The 27,457-nt window shown below is 40.2% G+C and overlaps 1 protein-coding gene across 1 annotated transcript in view; it reads right to left on the bottom strand.

Annotated features, from left to right (window-relative positions):
- Positions 1–10,803: 10,803 nt before the first annotated feature.
- Positions 10,804–27,457, bottom strand: part of LOC143386173 (roundabout homolog 2-like) — a 111,566-nt gene continuing 94,912 nt past the window's right edge. Inside the window, 1 exon segment of the mRNA XM_076841444.1 lies at positions 10,804–10,895. Within this exon segment, the coding sequence (XP_076697559.1) occupies positions 10,804–10,895 (92 nt within the window).

The following is a 27,457-nucleotide window of genomic DNA, read 5'->3' as shown; positions in this document are numbered from 1 at the left end:
GGGAATGACTACTGGGAAAATGTGGAATTTCAAAAGTGGATGGCTTGTTAGAATTTAAAATGCACGGAAATCTTGTGTTTTAGAGTCAGAAGTTAGCCCAAAAAGAGTTAGTGAAAGATATCACAACACTGACTTCAGTTAACCATGCTGAACCTCCATAAACAAAGATGGCGCTAGAGAAGCAGAAAAAGATTCATCTGGACAAATGAAGTAACTCACACAGGTGACATTAAAGAAACAAAAAGGTGAGAAGAAATACAAGATACCTAATAAACACCGGGACAATGAACCAAACCTTTCCAAGCAGATTCTTGAAGCCCTGCTATTTATACGTATCAAGGATTGGGAAGAGTAAGCCACATCCTTTGGTATGCGATGGCATCACCAGAAACAGAGCTTTGGAGTCCTCTAAAATTGCCCTTATTATTTTAGGAATAACTAAGACAGTGGGCAGAACAAAGTAGCCAGAAGAGCTCAGGATACACTTTGAGAGCATGACAGTGCTTAGTCCCCAAAGATGATCTGGGTATCTTAAGTAAGTGGTCCATGGGGACTGGGATGCTGAGTAGCTGTAGGAAGGAGTTAGGGGAATAGTCACTATGCTCCGGAGTACACTGTATGGAAAGCTCAAAGTTCTACCTTCATCCCTACCTCCCGGAGAAGCAGACTGAGATGCCAAAGAAGTCCAGCCAGGTGGTCAAGACCTCACCATGTCTTCCTACGAAGAATGGACCAGAAGGTATCAGAAGATGGTCAAGGCATCTCTGACAGTCATTGGAAGGCTGTGATGATTAAAGCTTTTTTAAAAAAATAAATGAGGCTAGGAAATCTCTCATGTGACCAGGAACGTCTTGTCTGACTTTGCTTGTTAGGGCACAGTGAGCTCTTAGCTTGCAAGCCTTCCTGTTTCTGCCCATCAGGATGTCAAGACCTGTTAAGAGTGAGGAAAAAAATTGCCATCTGAATCTCAACTTTTCACCAACAGAGCAGGTAGGAGCCTCCTCTGAATGGCTGCTTCTGTCACTCTGAGACTCAGCTGGGGTCTGATGCCAGGGTGACGTGCCTTCCCCAGGTAATGTGAACAAAAACCGTATGCGTTATTCTTCCCATGATGCAGCTTCTGTCAGGAACTTCCAGTCTTGAAAGCATTGAAGCTGTTTAGAACCACTTTTCAGGAGCCGGGGCTCTTGAACTAGCAAACTCTATCCACAAGTTCTCAATACTGAAAAAACAAAGCTGGTAACAAAGAGTTGGGATCTTTCCCTGGGAAATACTGAAGTCTGCTTTCCCCTCTTCTATCAGGTGGTGTTCTCTAGGGTTGTGATGATCCATTTAATAGGTTCACAGCTGAGGACCCTCTAGCCCAATGGACAGGCATCTGGCTTATAATATGAGACCACCTGCAGGTGAACTTCACCTTGAAATACTTCTCTTCTTCTGCATGCTCAGAGCTCAACGAAGATTTTTGCACATTGGATCCAAAATGTGTAAATGAAATAAAAAAACAAGAATACAGGGTGGGAAGGGGGGAGTAACTCAGATTTCTACTCTTGCTTTTACAATACTTCCTTTGCGAACACTCATGGTCAACGATTCTTGAAATATTCTCTTCGTCAAGAGCGCTAGATTTATACCTACGCTTCCTAAGCACCTGCTGATTGCTCCCCGGTGATCCCTGAGGTTCAAGAAAACTGGAACATGGAAGAAGAATATTGGCAGGTCATAAAAAAAAAAAAAATCTGCAAGGCAATTTCTAAGGATGTTTTCATGAGCATCCTGCTATTTTTTTCTATGCAAACCTCATTTCACAAAAAATCAGACACTCTTTCAAAAACATCTTTTTCATCTGGTTTGACAAAATACGAATCTACTACAGGACCAAGTATGGCACCTGGTTCTGTTTCTTGGGTCCCTTTAAATATGGTCCCTTTTCCAGTCACCACCTTTCAGAAGAGACCAGGCCTGCAGTTCTGCACAAGGTCTCATGCTTCTAAGTTTTCAAGGTGCATTGTGACCTTCTATTCTCTGTACCTCCTCATAATCTGATGGTTGTGTGCTTTCTTGACCAGAGAGCACATGGATGTTATGCATTACATCCTACATTATGCAGAAAACATGCAATCCCTTCCTGACTCCTGCCTTCCAACGAAAACAGTCAATTGATCCTCTTTTGTGTGTTTTGTCTCTTTATCAGAAAGTTATGTCTGGGGTTCTACCTTGTCAGCCCATGTCTTAATCCTGGGCTACATGTATAATTTCATTTGGATGTTTTTTTCTTTGCTATCTGTTTCTCTTTATTTATGGGTAGTAGGAGCAATCTACTTGGCCCAGCCACCCTGCTCATATAGAAGTTCAACACGCCAGGGCTGCACCTTCCCTGATCTCAATTTGGCTTTGAACATGATGAGCGTGTTCTTTTGAGCCCCATCTGCAAATCCAACGGAGAGTCATTTCCTTCCATCCCTAACTAGATAATAACCGTGGAATAAGGGCCACTAAGGAGGAAGGACAAATTTATTTTAGGATAAATAACAAAGTAGGAACTGTGGATCTAGTGCTTACTCTATTACCAAACTCTCGAATTTGTTCTTACTTATGTAATGAAGTGTTGGACGCACGTTTTCACAAAGGAAAAAAAAAAAAAAACTAAGGTATAAAGAAATTAGGAAACTTTTCCAGAGGTAGGCATGGAAGTCTTGGGATTCAAAAACCATCGATTTCACTTCGTTTCTCTTAATTACCAAGCTGTAAGACATTTTAAAGTTCTTTGAACAGAATAGAAGCTTCCCTAGGTGCATAGTATGGATAATATTTCTCCTTCAGCACCTGAGCCGACTGCTTTTGTCCAGAGCGTTTATGTTGAACCTGTTATATTTCGAGATCTGCAGTTTCTAGGGTCAGGTAGAACAATAGTTGCTGAGTTTGGTGGACAAAGTCCAGTGATTTTTTTTTCAGCTCTGATTACAAACGTGAAGGCCACTTTCTTTTTCCTACCTGATCAGCGGCCACCTGAAATGTTGGTATTCCTAGTACGTGGAGACCAGGCGTGCCTATTCTAAGCCCACTGCAGGGACTAAACCACGAATGAGAACTACTCCTGAGATTTTGAGTAGTAGGAGGAATTATGTAGAAAAAGAGCATATTTTGATTTCCATTTCTTTTTCGATCCTACTTTTTTCCTTGGTTGCAAGTGTCTCCTAGGTATATGTTACCATCTGAGGCTGCTCATTCTTATTTTTCTGTGTTATCTTCTTAGATACCTAATGAGATGTTATTAGGTAGCCCAGCCAGGCCTAGGATGGGATCTACCCCCCGAGACCCCAACCCAGGACTGCCCCCCAACAGACCTGATTACGTAATCCATTTACAAAACCATCACCTGTGGACATATCCAACTAGAAAGTCCTGCCCAAACTTAAAAAGTAGCCACCTTCTGCAGGTACTGGTTCTCCCCCTCTCAAGTCCCTACTTTTCAATTTACAATTTTCTGTTCAGAAACCACTTACGCCGTTATCCTGGATGGTGCTTCTCGTATTGTGCCGATTCCCCTGAATTAGCCAGTCAGGCAAGGAAGGCGAAATCGACAGATAAATTCAACAAATAGCATTGTGCTAAACTCCCTGCGTCTCTGCACAAGGAGGAGGCCAGCACAGAGGAGCCGGGCAGGGTACATCTCACCCACGGTGGAGGATGATCAATATTTCCCAAGTTAGAGGAGGGTAAGCCAGGAGGAGGAGAAAAGCAAAGAAGCATCCCTAAGGTTGAGCTTGAAGGAGAATTTCTGCTTCCACGGAATCAGGAGGGGAAAGTGCAATTATGCGTGTCTGTGTCCCGCACGGGGATATTCAACACAAGTCCCCGAAAGGTATACAATAATCCTCAGCTGTGGACCCTGGCCAGGGGAGGAGAACAGAAAGAAAGAAAGAAAGAAAAGAACGAGATGAAAGGTGAATGTTTGATGGCAGACAGAGCCAGGAACAGAGGACATTCCTTTCTGTGTTTTTCAACAGGCTGTTGTATGGGACTCTTTGCTCAGCTCCGGAGAAGGCTCTTTAAACAGAACCACCATGGTTCACAGAGTGCTTTAGCTTTAAAGTCACTCCCTTAATATTTAGAACATCAATCAACAGGCACTTTGGCTCCTTTTTAATCAGGCCTGATCTCCTGCCAACAATACACGGTTACAATCTTTCTCTAAAAGGAAAAGAGAAGAATTTCAAGGATGTGCATCTTAGGCTTAAGAGACTTTGGGGTACCAAGGTGTCAGGAGGTTGCAATGAGCAGCATTTAAAAAACTGAAGATCCCTGCTTTCTAAATAATTAACATTCAGTTGGTTAATCATGACAATATTTTTAAAAGATAATGGGCCAAGCAAAAATAATAGATGAGAGATAATAAAACCAATATTCAAAATAATAACAGATATTAAAATGATATAAACATTTGGTCTTAACATGTTTATTTGTGCATATTCTGTATACTGATAGATTTTTTTTAATATTGATTTTTTAGGTAAAATTGGACACAAAACGTTTATTTATTTATTTTTATGTGGTGCTGAGGCTCAAACCCAAGGCCTCGCATGTGCTAGGCAATTGCTCTACTACTGAACTACAACCCCAGCCCCTAGATTTTTGTTTTTAACATATCAAAGTTTATATAACAGGTATAAAACAGAATACTTTTTTTTTTTGGTACTTGAGATTGAATTCAGGACACTCAACCACTGAGCCACATCCCCAGCCTTATTTTGTATTTTACTTAGAGACAGGGTCTCACTGAGTTGTTAGGGTCTTGCTAAGTTGCTGAGGCTGGCTTGGAACTTGCTATCCTCCTGCCTCAGCCTCCTGAGCCACTGGGATTATAGGCATGCACCACCTTGCCCAGTTAAAACAGAAAACTTCTGAAAACTGTTAATTTCATTTGTCAGAATTATTACTGGTTTCATGCTCACCTAATATTTAGCATACCTCAGATCACAATGAATTTTTTAATCGAAAAATATATGAAAGGATACATAATCATGGAGTTCATTGCATATAGTCAACAACCACTCAGGGTTTAGAAGAGGGTAGAAGTCATTGAGGAAAGAATAGGAAAATGGCAGAGAATAAAAGTTTATGATGCTATTACGAAACACTTTCAAGTGACTGAGTTTTTCTCAATAGTATATCTCTGTGGTGTAGAAAAAATAAATTCTTGCATATTTATGATAACGCTTAATGAACATGACCCAAGGAACACATAAATGGTGCATTCCTCAAATCATATTGGGCTTTATTCATATGATGTACAAGACATGATTTTAAAAAACGCTGGTTTACCCAATTGTCCATATGGAGAGCTCACCCCACTGTAACAACACACATGATATAGACACAGAAGGTTTAGGTAAGTCTTGTGTTCTTGCCTTCCTTTCCCTAAGAAGTACATGCCAATCCAACCATGGAGTAAATAAAAAATGTACTTCAGGTTGCTTTTCTGGTCCAATGTTTGGATTTGGATTAATTCATCCATACTCCCCATATCCTCCCACCCCACACCACCTATCCTGACATACATTATCAAGATGCATCACTAGGACTTTGAGAGGGCCCCATATCTAGTTGGGGATTTCTAACCAAGGGAATTAATCAGCCATATCCCAGAGACCTGAGCTAACTGTGGCTAGCACTTATCGTTTTCACTAGGAATCTTTTTTCTTGGGAGAGGGACGTGTACTGGGGATTGAACTCAAGGGCACCCAACCACGGAGCCACCTCCCCAGCCCTGTTTTGTATTTTATTTAGAGACAGGGGCTCACAGAGTTGCTTAGGGCCTTGCTTTGGCTGAGGTTGGCATTGAACTGGGGATCCTCCTGCCTCAGCCTCCTGAGCACCTGGGGTTAAAGTGCTACCATGCCTGTCTATGTTTAAAAAAAAATAAATTAATAAGGTTAACAGACATTACAATCCTTCAGGTCTCTTTTGTACTTCAAAACGAGATAGGATATATAATATAAACAGATGTATCATTAATACAATTTATCATATCACAGACATGTGTAATCAACTTCAATACCCCATAGAAGAAAGGGGCAATTATCTGAAGGACCTCATTTGATTCCCATCTCCCCAACCCCTCTTAATTGATTTCCAAGGGGTGACATCAAAATCCTCAAGTATTTACAGCCACCTACACACTGATCCTTTGATGCTCTTCCAAGAGATGAACTCAAACTCTTTTGTTTCCTGTCTGTCATTCCTACTCTGGTGAGCTCATCCGTACCCAGCACCCAGCGTGGACTCAAAGAACCCCTTTATAGAGATGCTGAAATGCAGACCGTGGAATCGCCAAACTGTGGAAATCCATCCGGAAGCACTCCTCTTACTTCAGGAATATAGATGAACTCACCGGTGAGCTTGTCGCCCACATGCCAGACACAACCCTGATGAAACTAAATGTAGCCAATTTGTGCAATCGCTACCAGACTAACCATTAATTAGACAAAGCCCTCTGAGTGCTCCTTATTTTAATGTGCAATTTATTTCCTCTCTCCTTTGAAGGGCACACCTTTGAAAACCTTGCTGGCATGGGGCAGTGGGGAGACACCTCGATGCTGAGAATTCGGTCTGGATTTATTTCTCAAGGCAGTGTGGATTTTGCACATGCCAATGCCAGTCACAGGGGAATTAAGGAGTCCAGCTACCTTGTGGGTCAGTTGGAGAAACCTGTAAATCACAGGTTAAGTAATCACCTCATCTGCTCTACTACCAAGGCCACTTAGCACTGAAAAAGGGTTGAGGGGTAAAACATATCAAAGATTCTGGGTGTTTTTTGTATCCTACGCATTATACTTTAGACAAATCATTGTTCGCATGCACCTGGGTAATAAAGAGAGCAAGGGGGTGGTGGAACATGTCATCAGGGACCAACATTTTCCAAGAGTTGTTCTTTTATAACTTTCATGCATTGACAGATACATAGACCACGTTAACAAGAAGAACTGTATTCACACAAGAGGGCCACTCGCAGAGACTGACACTGTCACCCAACAGCCTTCATTTCCCAAATTCTGTTAGGTTCCATAATGAGAGTCCAATTCCTATTCCTGAGAAACTTGGCCATTTAGTGGAAGTAACTTGGGATGTGACCTCTCTGGACTAAAAATGTGTCCCCTGAGTAATTTATCAGACTCTCATTCCAAGTCCCATGGAGTGACACTCATGGAAATACTATATATTCAACAGTATCTTTCTAGGCTGAATCCTGATCCGTAATAAACACATAGGTTTGCTCACTCAAGACAAAGCATGAAGTTAAAAGGGTATTCTCTCCCTCCCTGGCCATAAAATAGACCTGGGTAACACAATTGTCATTTTACAAAAAAGGGACACATTAAAATATTGAAGGTGCATTCAAATAGTTGTTCCATGATACAGGTTTAGAAGCACATTTGTGCTTTATTTAATGCCTCACAAAGTCTATGGAGCAGATAGGGGTTCTTAACAGACATTAGGCAAACATCTCCAGCCTAAGGCAGGGACCGTTCTTTCTCTCATGGTCCACAAGTTTTCAGGATCAATTCCTGTGGGCTGATGTGCTTCAAATACCTGCAGTGGGCTAGTATGTTCCATTAAGAGTGAGAAAAGTTGCCAGGCATGCTTATAATGGTGCATGCTTATAATCTCAGACTCAGGAGGCTGAGGCAGGAGGATTCCAGGTTTGAGCAAGGCCTCAGCAATTTAGTGAGGCCCTCAGCAATTTAGTAAGACCCTGTCCCAAAATAAAATTTAAAAAAATAAAATTTTAATGAAAAAGAAAACAGCAGCTGTATCTCAGGGATTCGACACCACCACCCCCTCCCTCAATCAAAAGTGGGAGGTAAAGGAATAAGAAAGGTAGGGAAAGGAGATAGATTAAAAAGTAAACTTCCCCTGGGTGCGGTGGCACATGCCTGTCATCCCAACGGCTCGGGAGGCTGAGGCAGGAGGATCGAGAGTTCAAAGCCAGCCTCAGCAATGGCGAGGGACTGAGCAACTCAGTGAGACCCTGTCTCTAAATAAAATATAAAACAGGGCTGGGGATACAGTTCCGTGGTCCAGTGCCCAGAACCTGTGATTCAATCCCCGGAACCCCCCCCCCCCCACAAAAAAAATGTAAACTTCCATCCAACCCTGCAATTGGATGCTGGATTGGGGGACACATCAACACTAAGAAGTGACTCTGGATTTATTACTCTCAGCAGCTCAGCTTTTGCACAGGAATGGCAGCCAATCTGTCAGACACCTAGTCACTGTCACAGAGGGACTGAGAATTCCAGCTACCCTGTGCATCAATAGAGAAACTGGTTAATCACAGGTGAGTGGCCAACTGGCTTCCTCTCCTCACCTAGCACAGGCTACTCAACCCTGCCATTTCACACTTCTAAGGAAGCTCATGCGTCCTGACTGAGATAGGAATTGCTATCTATACCAGGCATGGTATGTTTATAATGTCTTGCAACTATGAAGCAATATCCTATTAGAAATTGGGATGCAACTCAAATATCCCTGTCATTGCAAATGCCTCTTTCCTGCTTTGATTTGCACACGTCATTTCAGGATTTCACAAACCAGCTGTGACATTGCTGATTGGTCTCCAGTGTGCATTTCTTTGTTAGCAAAGAAAACGGCTGTTTGAAACAGTCTCCTTCCTATGAAGAGAGGAGATATGGTATGCTTCTTTCCCAAGCAAACTCACATGGGTCTATTCAAAGAGATCCTACTTATTCCTTAGGTAAATGGCAGGACTGTCTCAGAAAACAGTTCTTTCGGTGGCTGTCGAGCTAAATTTCAACCCACCATGGTGGTGTTTCACTCACGAGCAGCCAAGGAAGGAGGTGAATGCTGTCTTTTAGACACAGGTAAAGTTCACTCATCAGAAGCTCTTCACTTTCTTGAACGGAAAATTCCACTGGTGCCATCTTTGTTTCTTGGAGACAAGACAGATCCATGCCGATACTGGTGTCTAATTCTCAATTGACTTCCCTTTCCAATTCTATGAAAGCAAACTGGATGGTACCACTCTTTCTTCATAGTTGAAGAGCAGTAGACAAAACTTTCCCAAATTTGTCTTTGGTTTTAATACTGGAAAACCCATACTCTGGATAGCCCCAAGTCCCCCACCAAGCCAATGAACTGCTTCTGAGAAGACCCCAAGAGTGTCCCTTTTCTAAAACTCAAAATAGCCAGGTTGTTCTTTTCCAATGAATCAGACGGCATAGGAGGTACTGCGAATTCTTCAATGACAGCACTCACTAAATGAGTCATTTAATTAATTTGATCCTGGAACATGAAGGGTTCTTGTCTGGGATGTATGGGATCCTCAATCACAGTTAATAGCTCTTATTCAAAAATCCTCCAAGGGAGCCAAATCTCCATCCTGGGAGGTATACTTGATTTTTTAGCAAGAGTCAGAAAACCATTAGAGCCAAGTAATCAAAAAAAAAAGTAGGATCAAGAAGAAAAATTAGTAGTGAACACAATTGTTTACTTATGTGTTTTGGAAGCGTAAGCCTGAAATTCATATGCAAAGCCACACCCAAATCATACTTCAAAAAAGGGCTGTATCTGAGCAGCCTCTATAAGAAAAATAACTCTATACTGACTTAGCTCAGATGGTATAATGGTGACTCTTGAATGCATAAAAGAATGGTTGGGTATGTTTGTCTTAAAATTTAAAAAAAATCAGTCTCATTGCTAGTCACGTTTTATGTTTAGGAAAAAAAACAACATCTATCCATGTACATCTTCAATGAGTATTTATTCATCCCTTTGGTAATGCCATTAAAGCAACAGAAGAAACCCCATTTTTGTGGGGAGGGGGAACCAGGGATTGAACTCAGGGGCACTTGACCCCTGAGCCCCATCCCCAGACCTATTTTGTATTTTATTGAGAGACAGGGTCTCACTGAGTTGCTTAGGGCCTCTCCATTGCTGAGGCTGGCCATCCTCCTGCCTCAGCCTCCGAAGCTGTGGGATGACAGGCCTGGGCCACTGCACTGGGCAAAAACCACATTTTTTAATGAATTCCTGCTGTTATGCAGTTCACAACCTCCTCAGCAAAGTTATTTTTTTTAAATGTAGGATATATTAATGGGGAAATGCTGCTAATTCTTCTTCCATAGGACAAAAATCTTAGTTGGTCACATGACTGCAAGAATAAGGACTTTATCTTCTAGTCTGCAGCCCCAGGTGACCATGTGACTAAGCTCAGATACGGAGGATTTAACAGGGTGATTGTATGACCAATATTAGAAACTTGCCCCAAAGGGAATATCTGCACCTTATCTCTGTTCTACTGCTTGGAATCTGACTAGGGCACCAAAAATCCATCTGCAATCATGAAGCAAAGGATATGTGTGACTGAGCCTGTGTCCCTGATGATGGTACCCGCCCCCGACCAGCTCTGGCTTCCCTGACTGCGTCACTTCTTAACTGAAAACCTTTTATCTCAAAGAAGTCTTCTGTCTCGGGCAGCCATGTCTAACCCCCAGCTCATACAGTATCACAAGAAAGTGCTGTTCAAAGTCTTCTTGGGTCTGATGGGATGGTAATAAGGAGAAGCTTGGTAACCTTTGGTTTGGTGACTGCAGACCTATTACCTATCACCGTGTATCTCACATCGGTGCATCTCAAAAATCCTCGGGGCACAGAGAGACAAGGATAAAGTTCTCATTATGCATGTAAGAGCAGGAAACAGAAGAATTTATAAGGTAGACCCAAGGTTAACAAACCTTCGCTCCTTTCCCATCAGAACTTACACAGACTCTTCCCCTTACCTCAGCGTGAAGGATTTTTATTCTTCTTACATAACGTTGCAAAAACATCCAAATGGGTTCTGCTTGTGTTTCGCCCGTCAGCAAAGAGTGAATCTGGAAGAAAACAAACAAACAAAAAATGCTTTTAGTTTTCTGAATTATATCATGCAGATGAAATTGAAAAGAAAGAGTTTTCTGGGAAAAAAAATTACAGATCCGTTCTAGGATATCCGGCAGAAAACAGAAGGATCATTTCGGATCTCATCTCTGAGATGATTTTTATATAGGGTGGGTTTTCCATCCACGGAAAGTGCCGTTCGGAAGAGCTTCAAAATACAGTTGGGATTTCACATGAAAAGTGAAAGGAGATACACAAGGAATGAGAAAAAAAAAAACTCTTTTTGATTTTGTATTTGACCAGTTGGAGCAAAGCCTGGGTAATAATATTCGTTGTTTTGCTTTGTTGACTGAATCAATCTACATTAAAAAAAAAAAAAATCTCTGTTCTCGGCTCTCTAAATCCATGCCATTATCCCCCCATCAAAAATATAATTTTTAAAAGGAAACATAAGGCTATTTTCACTGGAAACAAAGTCACTGTTTATCCTAGTGGTGAGAAAAATAGAAGGGGTAAAAAATGGGAAATACATTGGGCGTGGTGGTGCACACCTGTCATCCCAGCAGCCATGGAGGTGGAGGCATGAGGACTGCAAGTTCAAAGCCAGCCTCAGCAACTTGGCGAGGCCCTAAGCAACTTAGCAAGACCCTGTCTCTGTGTAAAATAGAAAAGAGCCGGGGATGTGGCTCAATGGCTAAGCACCCCTGGGTTCAATTCCTAGTATCAAAAATTAAAAAAGAAGGAGGAGGAGGAGGAGGAGGAGGAGGAGGAGGAGGAGGAGGAGGAGGAGGAAGAGATAAAGAAGGAAGGAACGAGAAAAGAAAAGAAAAGGAAACATTCCCCAAATTTTGACAAATGGACCAAGTTTCATCAATTACACAGCCTTCAGCAGACTGTGGGGTTAGGATATCATTTACCTTGATCCACTAAATTGGGAAAAAGACAGTGAGAAGTTTCTCTGTGTCTGAAATTACTTAAAATGGTTATTTACATTGCTGAAAGTATCTACACAACCGCTAAATACGGGGGCTTCATTGCTGTTTGTACCTGGTATGTGTTATTCTTTCTGTGACTATAATAGTCTCTGAATCCAATGAATTAAAACATAAACTTTAACAGGCCTAAGAAGTCGAATGACGTAAGAAAACACACCGGGACGCAAAGAATGAATCAACTCTCTTTCGAGTCTGGCTTTTCTCAAGTTTTCGACAACAGCATTGATAACTTCCAAGGTTCTACAATGCTTTGCAGGCCAAATCACTAGGTCATCACCCATGATCATGAGTTTTATGGAATCTACAGTCTGATCCATAAAAGGAGGACAGATTTCATTGCAGAAGCCCAAGCAGTAAAATCAAAGTGAGGGTCTATGCACCGAACATTACAAGATTGTTCACATGAATAGAATACCATCGGCGGAAAAGCGAGGAAAGAAGAAGTTTGGTTTATTAAATGGATGTGTACGTTCAGAGAATCAGGAGAAACATACTTAGCAAACACCAAAAAAAATGTTATAAATAAATGAAGTAATAGGAAGGTCACCAAAGAGACAATCAAATAAACAACAAAGGTGATTTTAAAACTTCAATGTTTTGCTGAAGATTCATTTAGCAATGCAGTCCGGTGCATTTCCCACAGGATTTAGGACATTGTTCCAATCAATCAAAACCTTTATCGAGTGCAAGTTTTTTGGCCATTCGACTATATTGGAGGAAATGTAATTTTGACATTTACATTAGAGACTATTGTTTTTTAATAACTACAGCTGCCTCATTTAATTGAGGTCTATCTATTACCTATGCTGTGGTTTAGATAGGAGGTATCCCCAAAAGCTCATACATGAGACAATCTAAGGAGGTTCAGAGGTGAAATGTTTGGGTTCTTAACCAAATCAGTGGATTAATCCACTATTTGGTCACTGTAAATGTAGACAGGTAGGGTGTGGACAGAGGAGGTGCACCCATGGGGACCTCTGAAACCATGAGCCCCACATAAACTTTTCCTTCTTAAAATCGTTCTTGTCAGGTCTTTTGGCCACAGCAATGACAAAGCTGATTACAACAACCTAGTCTATGCCAAGCAATATTCTGATTCCTATAAATGTAAGCATAGAATATGTATCAGTGGAAATCATTACAGGCTGTACTGATGTATATCTATGCCACAGATTTCAATTAATTTGAGCCAAAACAAAGTAAAGCAAATCAAATTAATAAACCTGAGGTGGAAGAACTCACTTTTCTAACACTTTATTTTATGATGTCAAATAAAGTGTTTGGAAAACAAACATATCAACTAGATAAGTGATGGAAATAGGAAGAGCCTTCCTTTGTGAAATAGTTATGCTTCACAACATTACTTCATCAAAACGACACCAGCTATTTTTTAAAATAAAATCCATGCTGCTATAAAGTACAGAAAACTATGGAAGCTGCCTATTTAATATATTGTGATTTTTTTTAAAAGGTAGTATTAAATCAACTTTTCTAAATAGGACAAGCTCAGAGGTAAGAGCACTTGCCCAATATTATGTAAGGCCTGGATTCCATCCTCAGCACCACAGAAAATTAAAAAAAGTAAAATAAAAATAGAACAACATTTTATTTTTTTGCCAATATGCTATGAAATAGAAAAATTGCATAATATTTTATAAATAGGGCCAACTAAGTAACAATACTTCATTTTTTTCCAGCTACCCAAGAAATAGCAATGAAGAAAAGATAATTTATACCTTTCATTTTCTTATGCAAGTCCCCTCGATGACTTTGATTATGCAAAGACATCTTTCCAAAGGGACTGTCAGTGACACAGCAGCTTTTGAAAGCCCTATTTCCAAAGTCTGATCTCCAAAGCAAATGAGAACGTTCAAATCCAAAATAGATACACAAAAATCACAAGAACTGAGAAAAGTGGCTCTAAGTAGATATTCATTTATTTGCTACCCTTTAACACTGCTATCATTATTTAATAATACTTTGGGAATATCATGTCAGTGGATTTTTATTAGCATTCCTGGTGCAAATATTTAATACCCTAGGTGGCCAGGCTCAGCTTCCCAAATGTTAATGGATTCTATTGCAAATGGCTCGTGGCACATTCAAGGGGTCTTAGGAAATTAACACAGAGTTTTAAGGACAGACAATGCATCTTAAAAACCCGTGTGTAGTTGGGGGGCGCGGGGGGGGTCAGTTTTCCAAAAGTTTCTTTTTCTACATTAAGAAGCAGGATGTTCTTACTTGGAATTTTGGAAATATTCAGATAGTGACACTGTGCAAACAGGTGACAATGCAATCAATACGATAAGCAGAATTTTTTCTTACTCTACACTGAAGTGTAAAATTTTTAGGTGTCCTCACTAATCATCCCTTTAAAACAATCTTTCTCTTTCTTCCTTTGTTGAGAACAGGAGTAAAACCAGGGAGAGTGTCTATGGTAGATAACAAAGGATCATATGAATGATCAAATATCATGTTCTGCATTCCCATGAACTTTTATTTTACCATTCGGGACCTGGCGAGGTTATAATCTGCATTACCATCCTCATGTTCTTTGGGGAATAACCATTAGAATGTTTCAGGTATGGGTAATGCAGTGCAAAGCCAGATCAACCCGCAAATAGTGTCACACAACGTGAATTCCTTCAGGAGCCATGTGCCAAAAAGGTTTGGTTACCTTTATTCCGCACCATTAGCGTAGAACGACCTTTGATCGTGAGCTCAAAACCATAATAACCTCAGAAATATATAAGCATGATAAGAACAATGATTCATGGTGAAAATACCACCAGTGTCTTGTGGAAAGGGGACAGCGCCCCCGGTGGACATCCCTGGTGTAGCACCCTGCCATGAGTTGGGGGAGGAATGGCTATGAACAGCCCTGGTTTCACTCCTGGGTAGGTTCCATGACAAAATGCATGAATTAAGGGCCCACTGCAGGTGCCCCTGAGTTACTAAAAAGGGGGATCACCCTGATGTGATCAGGTGAGTTCTTAAAAAGGAATGGCCACCTGTCTCCAGGGGACAGATTTGAAATGTGAGTGTAATGTCTACTGAGAAGAAATATCTTTCCATGTTAAAAGGGTCCTCTGGAAAGGATCCCAGGTGCCGACAAAGTCACCTCACAATGCTCCTCACTGTGAGACCCAGAAGAAGACCCAAGGCCAGCGCAGCTTGCAAGATCAAAAAACGAGTGTTACTGAAAGTCAGGGCATCTGTGGTAATGTTTTATGCAGCAACGGGACACTCATGCAGGCTTATTGCAATGTATGGACTATTTTCTAAGACTTTGGGATTTATTTGGGTCTTAATCTGCCAGATACAGTAAAAGCTATGATTAATCCCATTTCGCAGATCAAGGAGTATAGGCTTAGAGGGTAAGTGACTTAACAATATGGATGATGGCTGAAATGCTAACCAGATTTTGGTTTAACTACGGAGCCCACATTTCTGAACAAGGTATTCTGCTCCATGAAGCCATGATTCCGGAAATCTGGACCATCGTCTCATTTTGCTACTCATGAGCTATGTATGTAAGGGACAGCACCCATCTGGTGCCATCCTGCTCTTTTAATTGCAGGGATGGTCTCATCGAACACTGTCTCCTGAAATTAAACCCTTATATTTTCAATGGACCACAGGACGTGAACCTGGTTTTTACACAGCAAAGTGAAAATTCTCAGCGCCGGTTACATAATACATTTTTTGATCACGTGAGACAACCTGTTCTCTCTGAGACCCCAAAGCCCATGTTGAAAAACAGTATTTTTTTGGGGGGTGGGCCAGAAAACACTGGAGAGGGATTAGGAAATACTAAGAGCTGGCTTATTTTAAAAAATCCATTCACTGCTTTAAATCCATTTTTGGCACACATCCCAGTGAAAGCAGGAATTGAAAATTATTCAAAAATCCCTCTGCAGGGATCTCGAAGAAAATCTAAAAGTGGGGCTCTGTAAGAACAGTCATTATGTGAGGGATAAGAAAAGGACGTCCTTCAGGTCTTCCAAAGAAAATGGTCTCAGTGAGGACACACCATGATACCTAGGGTGGGAAACTAGAGCCACAGTCTATTGGGACCAAAGTCTCCTGGCTCTGTTAATGAGCTTCAGGCTCTGCGAGTTCTGTTCAGCTGCTTTGTTTTTAGCTCAACGATATTTTTTTACCCGCTTTTCCAAGACCCCCGCTTTCAACCACCATTCAGTCTACACAGTGTCTCCACCGCTGTTTCTTACAAACCTTAACAGATGTGTGCACTGGATTCTGTAAGCTCCATGCTTTTCCCAAGCCCAACCAGCTGCTCTACGACCAAACACCCCCAAGTCTCTTTTCTTTACCCATATGCTCTCTATCATAAGCACTAACTAACCTGGAAAAATATATTTTAAAAAAAGTATGCTTTCTATATGCAATTGGTGCTTTGGTATATCCACTGACCTCAGAGGTCCCCAAGTTCTTTCAACTTCTCGGACTCCACTCAACTCCAGAGGTGGAGTTGCCATGGGATACGGGAGCAGATCTCTCTCAGATGTATGCTTTCCCATGGTTCCTCCCTTTGCAAAATAGCTCATCAATCCCATAACTAACTCTAGCGGCAGCAGCTCCCTGAATCTTGGTCTTTAAGGGGATCTGCTAATTTTTCAGGCAGTGCTTCTCAGAGAACACATCAGAGTCCTGTGTTGAGCAGATTTGGTCCCATTAAAGGACACTCTATGTGCTGGGCACGGTAGCACACGCTTGTAATCCCAGCAGCTCGGTAGGCTGAGGCAGGGGGATCTCAAGTTCAAAGCCAGCTGCAGCAACTTAACGAGTTGCTAAGCAACTCAGTGAGACCCTGTCTCTAAAGAAAAGACAAAACCAGCTGAGGATGTGGTTCGGTGGTTAAGTGCTCCCGGGTTCACTCCCCAGTACCAAACACACACACACACACCCTATATGCCCTTGAGGATTCCAGGGTATACCTTCACCATCTGCACTGTAGCTCTTCCCATTCATAACCTGATTTCCCATGGAGACCCACGCTCCTCCTGAAGTTTAGCTGAGTTTCCACACTACAAGCCAATACTGATGGAAATAGCCTATAAGATGCTGTTTTCTGTTCTCAAGGGGATACACTTTTTTCTCCCCTGACAATTTAACCGGCTTTTCCCTTGACAATCCCCTGAGTGGCTATTTTCAATGCTAACCTAAGAGGAGTGTTCAAGCTTACCCTCCAGACTTCCAAGATATGATAAATGGCCCAGGCAAAAAATATATTTGTTAAAGAAGCGGCCCATAGAAAACCTGCAGAATGGTGATGGATCGTGTTTACCCAATGAATACAAATGTTATTGGCCTTTAAAGACACCAAGGGGGTTGATTAGGTTTGGATTTCCTTTCTTTTTTCTGCAAATGGCTTTTTCAGATCAGTGTCTTCATGAGTCCACACAACACCCTGGTATAGGGTGGCAGTTACCAGTGACTTGGCAGAAGCAAAAGTAATTCTTTTATTATAGGCTGTGATGAGGTATAAAAAATAGTCCATTTCAGAGTGAGAGCACAATATTCCATTTCCTTTTCTGGGCTATTGGTTGTCTGTCTTGCTTGCAACTACACAAACCAGCACAGTTTGGGTAAATCCATCAAAAAAGCTTGAATTTGACTCTGGAACCCAAAGTAGGCTAGGTTCTTTTCCCCATCTTGAGTAGTTTATTTAAGCCCTTTACAAATAAAAGGGTCATGCATACAGTTCACAACTCAGCAATGACTAATTCAAGGTCTTCTCAGGGCCAGGAAGTTGTGCAGGTTCTTAGTTTGCTGAAGAAGCCAGTCTCTGCTCTCAGGAACTTACAGCTTAGCTTGAGGAGACAGACAGCCACAAGCCAGGTACTGACACACACCAGGCAGAAAGGAGGAAGCAGAGGAGGTAGAGGCTCTTCTAGAACAACTGACCAAGAAAGGCCTCTTGACTGAAGAAGAAATGCAGTCGATCAACAAACGCATGAAAAAATGTCCAACATCTCTAGCAAGTAGGGAAACGTAAATCAAAACCAAGGTTTTCTCTCACTCCACTCAGAATGGCAATTATCAAGAATATAAGCAACAATAAGTGTTGGGGAGGATGTGGGGGGAAAGGTATACTCGTACACTGCTGGTGGGACTGCAAATTGGTGCAATGCCTCTGGAAAGCAGTATGGAGATTCCTGAGAAAACTTGGAATAGAACCACCATTGGACCCAGCTATCCCACTCCTTGGTTTATACCCAAAGGACTTAGACTCAGCACACTATAGTGATGCAGCCACAGCAATGTTTATAGCAGCTCAGATCACAATAGCTAAACTGTGGAACCAGCCTAGGTGCCCTTCAACAGATAAACAGATAAAGAAAATGTGATACACACACACACACACACACACACACACACACACACTGGAATATCATTCAGCCTTGAAGAAGAATGAAATTATCGCATTTGTGAGTGGATGGAGATGGGAGAATATCATGCTAAGCTAAATAAGCTAATCCCCAAAAAACAAATATTGAGTGTTTTCTCTGATGTGTCAAGGATAATTCACAATAAGCAGGGGGTGGAGGAGGTAGGGAACAACAGAGGTACTTTGGATTAGGCAGAGGGGAGTGCAGGGAGGGGAGGAGGCATGGTGTTAGGAATGATAGGAGAATGAACTGGACATTATTACCCTCTGTACATATATGATTACATGACTGGTGGGATTCTATGTCACGTACAACCAGAAGAATGAGAAATTATGCTCCATTTATGTAGGTTGTGTCAGAGTGCATCTTACTATCATGTATAACTAATTTGAAGACAGAGAGAGAGAGAGAGAGAGAGAGAGAGAGAGGGAGGGGCAGGCATTTCAGGCAAGCACAGTGGTGTATTCATGTAATCCCAGCAGCTCGGGAGGCTTAGACAGGAGGATCCCAAGTCTGATGGAAGCCTCAGCCACTTAGCGAGGCCCTGAGCAACTTAGCAAGACACTATCTCTAAAAAATAAAAAGTCTGGGGATGTGGCTCAGGGGTTAAGTGCCACTGAGTTCCATACCCAGCACCTTAAAAGGAAAAAAGAAAAAAGAGACCTTTCTGTTGGGGTGGCATCTGAGCAGAGACCCATGGCAGCTAAGGGTACAAACCACACCTGTCTCTGGGGTAAAGCGCATTCTTCGAAGAGAGAATAAGTGCTCGAGGGCTGAGGGACTCACAGGGAAGACGGCATTATAATCCATAAGAATGTTCTTGGAAGGCTTTAACAAGGCACACTATTGCCACTTTCTGACCCCGTGTGGACTGGACCTGGGTTGTTTCTGTTCCACTTATGATGAGAGGACACGGCAAAGCTCGGGTAACGGCCACAGATCCAGCCCAGGTACAGAGCGCCTGGCCGCATCTGCCCCACGGTTCCGTGTCAGAGCCGTTCGATCCGAGAATACAGTCCTGAGCAATTTTCTTTTTAATTGAAAGAGATACCTAATACCACAAGAAAGAAATCCCCAAATCTGGACCAGGACTCTGCCCCAGTAGAAAAAAAGGAGCTATTTCCCCTGCAAAGTGAATTTCCTCCCTATCGTTATCCATCACCGTCATCATCAGTCACTTACAGCAGCTGCTGGGTAGCATTCTTTTATGTCCACATTCGGCCAGATGACAGTTTAACCTTCTTAGAGAAGCACAGTAATCCCTCCTGATGAACCAAACCAGCGCAGAGAGGCAGATGCGCCCGAATGTAGAAACTGGCTCTGGGCTGATTTCATAAGCATGCATTTGATGATTTCATAAGAACTGGGTTTTTTTCTCTGGAACAGTCAACACTCAATCAGGGATGCTGAAGACGGCATAGCTCAATGACCACCGCAGTCCATCCATTAGCATCAATGTCTAAGGGACAGAGATGGCCAGGCAGACAGGCATCAGAGCAAGAAGAGACACTTGCCCCAGTGGACAGCAGAGCGTGATGGACAGTGTCTGCACAGGGCAGTCACTTGGATTCCACATTCTGTGCTTGAGTTCAAGCGACTTCCACTGGCCATTGATATCCATCCTGCAGGACTTGGGCTCCAGGTTAACATGCACACTGCTTATTTGATTGGCAGTGAACATCCACCCCACCTCTATGTCCACATCCCAGCAACTCTTCAATGTCCACCCAACCTCGGCCAGCAAATGTAAGGTCCACCCCTTCCCTAGAGCTTTCCCTGGGTCTCCCAGAGAAAAGTATTCTTCACTTTTCTGACTTCCCCTTTCCACCAAGTAGAGTTGTATTCTATCTTCCAATAGAATCATGTGTCTGGATCTACTATCCTCTTTCTCCTTTTGATGGTTAAAAAAAAATCCCTCAGTGGGCAATTATAATAAGCAGCTTATCTTTTTATTTCCTCGCATCCTCTATGCAAGCTACCCTGCCGCAAATATCTGTGGTGAATTGACGGATGCTACATTTGACAGATATTACATGGACTAATGATGCTGCACCTTCAAACCCATACATAGCCCAAGTCCGAGGTGTGCCTTCTGCTCTTCTCCACTCGGCAACAGAATAGCATCAAAACAACCATTAGTGGAAGCTACTTCGAGAAAATGCCAAACCGCAGTGTTAGTATTCAAAAGAAATTTTTAGAAATTTGTTGGCAAAAAATAATAATAATAATTCCTTCCTATTCCACGTTGCCTTTCAGGATAAAGGGGTATTATCAATCTTCTCATTATTATTCCTTCAATTACTAGCTCACCGCCTTGATGACGACTTGTGGGATGAATAAGTAAATGATTGCATGATGATGTGCTCCGTGCTATATCTCAGCCATGGAATGTCAAACAGCCGGGGGAGGGAAGGTGGTTTCAGGCTGAGAATGTCCAAGATGCACAACGTATTCACGGGATCCACCTAAAGAGATCGATGCTGTTACATAGAGCCCTAACAGATGGCTGACTTGCTACTGGATTTCAAGTTTGGAGGCATAAAAATTGTGGGATAGACTGTGAAATCTGAAGAGTACTTTTGATTTGCATTTCTCTAATTACTAGAGATGTTGAACATTTTTTTTTCATATATTTGTTGATCGAATGTATAGCTCCTTTCTGAGAAGTGTCTCTTCAGCTCCTTAGCCCATTGATTGACTGGGTTGTTTGATTTTTTTTGGTTTAAAGTTTTTTTGAGTTCTTTGTATATCCTGGAGATGAGTGCTCCATCTGATGTGCATGTGGCAAAAACTTGGTGGGACTGCAAATTGGTGCAATCCCTCTGAAAAATAGTATGGAGATTCCTGAGAAAACTTGGAATGGACTCACCATCTGACCCAGCTATCCCACTCCTTGGTTTAAACCCAAAGGACTTAGATTCAGCATAGTATAGGGATGCAGCCACATCAATGTTTATAGCAGCTCAATTCACAATAGCTAGACCATGGAACCAACTTAAGTATCCTTCAACAGATAAATAGATAAAGAAATTGTGGAATCTATACAAATGGAATATTACTCAGCATTAAAGAAGAATAAAATTATGGCATTTGCAGGTAAATGGATGGAGAATATCATGCTAAGTGAAGTTAGCCAATCTCAAAAAAACAAAGGCCAAATGTTCTTTTTGATAAGTGGATGCTGATTCATAACAGGGAGTGGGGAAGCATGAGAAAAATGTAGGAACTCTGACTTGGCAAAGGAGAGAGAGGGTAGGGATGGTGCATGAGGGCAGGAAAGATGGTGGAATGAGATGGACATCGTTACCCTAGGTACATGTATGATTGCACATATGGTGTGATACTACATGGTGTACAACCAGAGAAATCAAAAGTTGTGCTGCAATTGTGTACAATGACTCCAAATGCCTTCTGCTGTCATATAGACCTCATTAAAATCAATCAATCAATCAAACATTATGAGAACTTCAGCATAACTAGTGTATGATCAATAATAGGAAACCTAGTTACAGGTAATGGGAAGGTGTATTATTTTGCACGATACGGTCCCAGTGAGATTCAAAGAACAATATAAAATATTAGGATCAATTTATTTAGGAGCTTCTTAGGAGAAAAAGTGTGTGCACCATTTTTTTATTGTTGTAAATTAAAAAATGGTGTGAGTTATAAAATCTTGGATCTGGTACGTTTCTACCACTCCACGTTCCCGATATTTGGCGTTAGTAGAGCCACAACCATTTCAAAGGCACGTGTAGAGCCAGGAAATGAATTGGAGCAATCCACAAGAGTCTGTGGATGCCTTGTTATTGCCTTTTTTCTAAAAATACAGGAATCCTCACCTGGGAACCTTTGGGCTGTGACGTCCTACAGCCTACCTGACTTATTCACTTGAATATTGCCAGCGAAGAAGCTTCTCAGAACGTGTGCGTTAAATAAATCCAGGGTCCTCCTAGACTCAGTTTCCACCCTAACGTATGAGTTTATTTCCCACGAGTGAGGTGAGTATTTTTGCAAAGATGCCCCACGTAAGATGGGTGATTATCAAAAGATGTAGGAGGACCGGATTCTGTTCTCCCAACATGGAAGTTCTTTCTGTTGGAAGAAGTCGCAGGCATTTTTAGCCCCAAGACTTCTCCGGGTACTTACTGAGAAAACACACCTTACAAATCAGTAATCGATACGTGTTATTTAGAATTTATTAATCTATTGGACTTCAGCAGGCTTCTTAATAAATTATAGGGGGGTCAGACCTTCCCCCTACTTTAAACATTAAACATCACAAACCCCATAAGTTTATTTTATGACAGGTAGGCATTTGTTTTCATTGACTAGTCCTGAAATTATGTTCAGAGGTGTCTGATGGCACTTTCAGGGTTGGTGCACAAACCCTGAACAATCTCCACACGATGTCATAGCTGACCCTGTTTAGCCTTTTCTCCATTTCTGCCACCGTCCTGAAGTGACTGATGTGACTTCCTTAGCCTCTATTCTCATTGAATTCCTTTAGTCTCTTGAGGATTCTTTTTAAAATCTACATCATCCAGTGCCCAGATGGTGGTGCACACCTGTAACCCCAGCAAGTTGGGAGGTCGAGGTGGGAGGATCACAAATTCAAGGCCAGCCTCAGCAACTTAGTCCCTGAGCAACTTAGTGAGACCCTGTCTCAAAAGAAAAGTAAAATTTAAAAAAAGGGCTGGGATGTGGTTCAGTGGTTAAGTGCCCCTGGGTTCAATCCCCAGGACTAATAAAAATAAATAAATCAATATCATCCAACAGAAACACAGGACAGAAGGACACATATGTACTGTAATATATTCCAGTAGAAACATTGAAAAAGTAAAGTCAAAGGAATGAAATTAAGTTTAATAATAAATTGTATTTAATCCAATGTGCTGAAAATGTCATTTCAACAGAGAAGCAGTACAAAATCTTAGTAGCACAGTTGATGTTCTTTTTTTTTGTACTGAGCCTTTGAAATCAGCACATCAACTTGAATCATGAGGGACATGTGCAACCTTGGTGATGCAATCAAATAGGAGGCTGTTTGATCTTGGACTGGAACTCCCAGAGTTATGAACTAAATGAACCTTTTCTCTTGGTAAGGTAATTTCCTTGAGGATTTTGTTATAGTAACATGAAGCAGACTAATGCATTTCTCTACACCTAAAATTCTAACCATTTCAGAAGAATTCAGGTAGAAATTTAAGAACTTTCATTTTTCCCTTGAGTGCTGATAATGTAAATTTACTTCTTTAAGTTGCATATAATGAGATTCAGAAAAGGAGAGGTGAATAAGAGATAAAATTTCAGTACTTATAATTTTCATTATAGCACATAGTTGTCATTTAATTATTATAAACAATGTAAAACTGATATTTTTGGATCAAAACACACAATATTTTTCTCATCATTCAACATATATCCTCTGCACCCAGTTATTTAAATTCCTTGTAGTAATTTGTCCAGGTTTACAACTTTTACATGTCAGAGGAAGTGCTAATGTTACTTCAATAATTAGAATTCCCATACAAAATTCAAACTATTTCATAAATTATAGAAATTTATACATTTAAAAAATTAGAAATTTATACAAATTAATTTCAAAATAACAATTAAAAATATACAGAGAAATATGCACAGTTTTCAGGCAACATATCTGGGATAGACATCTACAGCTTTTATTGACCATGAGTTGCAGGATCTTGTAACTATGGCTAGACTTGCAGGCAGCCAGAAAAGAATTCTGCTTGGCCTAAATTTATCACTTAAATCATATTTATGTATTACTACTATCATGCAATGTGGTGATTTTCCATAGTGGACTTACCCTGGTTTCTGTTTTACTCTTCAGCATATGCATGCCCTTTCACTTATATTTTTTTTGTCTGTCTTGCATGGTTATTTAGGAGCCCTATAGCTGATGTTGGTTTATCATTCAGTTGGAACATCTTTGCTTTTTTGCAGAGGTTGCAAGCTATCATTTTTCAAAACTGGCTTTGAAATGTTTTGCATTATTGTTATTTTGTTGTTGTTTCTTTTTAAATAGAAATCAGGCAAAAAAGAGAGTTGGATACAAATACCAGCCCTTAGGCATCAGACTGTTGGGGAGAGGGTAACCTCCAGTTTCTCTCATACATGTCATGAAATTTTGTGGATTTGAAAATGTAGATATAGTTTCTGTATCTAGTGCAAAGGTTTAGATATTAAACCAGTGGGAGCTTTTCACATGTAATGAAGCTCTTCGTCATCCAGGGATGTAATCCAGAAAATACCTAATGCATTTTTTTCAAAGTCAAAATTTTGTGTTGGCAGATAGAATTAGACTAAGAATACCCTGAAGCCAGTTCTCTTTCTGAAGAAATAATAATGGTGATGAATATCATTATTACAATGATTTATTTAATCAAGAGTCTAAGTATTTTATTAACCAGAGTTACAGTTTGGTATAATCTCATGATAAAAATAGAGCTCTTTTCTCCCCTGCTGACAGACAAAGATTTCTGTGTTAAAATTAAAGCACATTTTAATAACAAACTTCTTTCACAGTTTGGACAAAAGGGAAAGGCAAACCAGAATATAGATAAAACCAGTATGTGATTTATTTATTTGAGATTGTTTATAATTATCTGGACAGTTAAAAACCATTTAGTCTGCTCATTAGTGAAATTCAACACACAATAGCAACCTTGAAAACATAATGGGTAAATTGACAAATATTGAATGGATAAAGTATATTATACAGAATTTACTCCCTAAGATACTTTCCAAGGATAAAAAAATAGTTCTAAATTTAAATGCATTTGAAAACTGGAGTATGTGAGTTTGTGTGTGTGTATGTGTGTATAACTGTATGTGATCACAGTCTGCATTAACATTTTATAGGCTCTGGGATGTACTTTAATAAGGAAATCTGTCTGGGGCTGGAAGTATAGCTCAGTGGTAGAGTTCATGTTTATCATGAGGTCCTGGATTCAGTCCCCAGCAAAAATAATATAAACATTAAGAAGGAGGAATCTGATTTGTTTAAACCAGTTTTTCCCAATTTAATTTGAACACAGATATTTTGTCCTGAATAGTACATAATGGTATATTTTAAAACTACATTTCTAAGAAATATACATCGTGAAACTCTGTTTTACTTATATATTTCATACTTGAAAGATCAGGATCTTAAATTTCAAATGCTTGCTTTAGATTTTAAAAAAATTTTAAATTGTTTTGAGTACTAATCATGATCTATATAGAATATATATTTTAAAATATTTTTGCCCCATTCCTTTCCATTTCAAAAAAGTATCATTCCAAAACAGGAAATTGTCCACATCTGTTGCACTGCTTCCTACAACTTTAAACTGGGAAAGAAAACGAACTTTTCTTTACAAAGAAAATAAACAAAGTGAATAATGTTTCTTTCCAACTGTTTACCAATTACACATAATGATGAATCATTTTCCCTATGAACAACAAAATTAGTAATGCATAAGCACAAAGTATCTGCTTTTAATAAAGAATCTGAAATCTGCCAGAATATTCTGATATCTTTTCCATTAATGCTATAGCCAGGCTCCCTAAAGAGATTTGGCCATACACACAGCTATCCAGATATCCATATTTTTCTTCTTATTTTTTTAAACTAAATTTGAAAATCTAGCTGTGTAGATGCCAGATTCTAAAATGGATTTAGTATTTGCATGACTATCAAAAATCATCAGGCAGAAACTTATCTGTCTTCAAATTATAGAGAGCCTGGTTATAAAGAAAATTATGATTTCAGTCCTTTTTAATGAATGAAGTAATATTTTTACAGGGTTCAAAACCATTACACATAAGGAATTAATAAAGAAAATTATTTCCTTCATTTATTTAAAAACTACCTACTAAAGTATAGGCACAAGGTTAAAGCATTATATTAAGTGTTAGCAGAATGTCTAAAAAGATTGCAGAATCCCAGATTCCTGAAATCATGCAACTAGAAAGCTGCAAGTAGTATCCAATGATTACCACTCTGTGGAAAGACACTTTAGGAAAACTGATTATGGAGCAATTTTGATGTGAAGTTTCTTTGTTTTCCTCCTGGAGCACACTGAACTTAGTCATTGGTGAGTTCCAACCAGTACAAAGAAAGATACTGTGATCATTTTGATCCTCAAATTTTACCATTTCGAGGAATAGTAGATTCAGTCACAAATAAAAGGAAGAAAGTAACTTTTTAAAAAATTGCTATCATTTAACCTAACAAATTTCATTCTTATAAAAGATACAGTTATCTTTTATAATTCTGCTATGACTTTTGTCTACATGTTTGAGTTGGTTATGATTTGAAGGTCCATTTTAAAATGTCTCCATCTGTAGAAAAATGGCCATCTGGGGTTAAAAATGAACTTTCTGACATTTTACTTTTAAAACTCTGAAATTTTTTAACTGTGGTCTATTTATCTCCTTGAAATCAGTGGTGTGAATGAAGAAATAAAAGGTTATTGAGTTCCACCAAAAGTTTTCCGTCTATGGGAGTCCTTATAGGGATCCTAGTCTAGGAGTCATTAGTGATTGTCAAGTGAGGCTACCCATCAAAAGCTAAATAAAGAATAATCTCAGGCCTCACTCCAGACATTTATATGTTTCCACAACCTTTAAAAGTGATTTCTAAAACTTCAGTATTTGCTGTAGTCAGGTTTTGGATTGCTCCTTGTAACTTTAATATAAAACAAACGACTATACTCTTCAAAGAAGTACAGAGAATTATTTCAGTATTCCATATTTGAACCATTAACAACATTGTAAGTTAATTGAGGACAAGGAAGAACACAAACTACTATCAAGATCAAAGGACAGGTAGCAAAGAAACTTAGAATCAGTACAATCAGTAACACAAATAAAGTAACATGCACCTGAGTTTATGCATAAGCGACACCACAGCCTTGGCTTATTCTTCATCAAAGGCTCCAAAGTAGACAGATATGGATCAGAAAAATTTACACAAAGTTATTTTATTCAATCATAGTTTGCAGGAAATAGAATTCCATTCAAAGTACTTTGAGTGAAAGTAGAGAGTCCCTTAAAAAAAAACAACACAGATATTCCATAGAATTCAGGACAGACAGTATGCAGCCAGGTTTTAAAAACCAGAAAGAAACACTTTTTTTTTCTTTT

This window comes from Callospermophilus lateralis, unplaced genomic scaffold, assembly GCF_048772815.1.
Source record: "Callospermophilus lateralis isolate mCalLat2 unplaced genomic scaffold, mCalLat2.hap1 Scaffold_98, whole genome shotgun sequence".
Lineage (NCBI taxonomy): Eukaryota > Metazoa > Chordata > Mammalia > Rodentia > Sciuridae > Callospermophilus > Callospermophilus lateralis.
The sequence above is the reverse complement of the archived record's forward strand: the minus strand, read 5'-3'. Positions and strand labels throughout refer to the sequence as shown.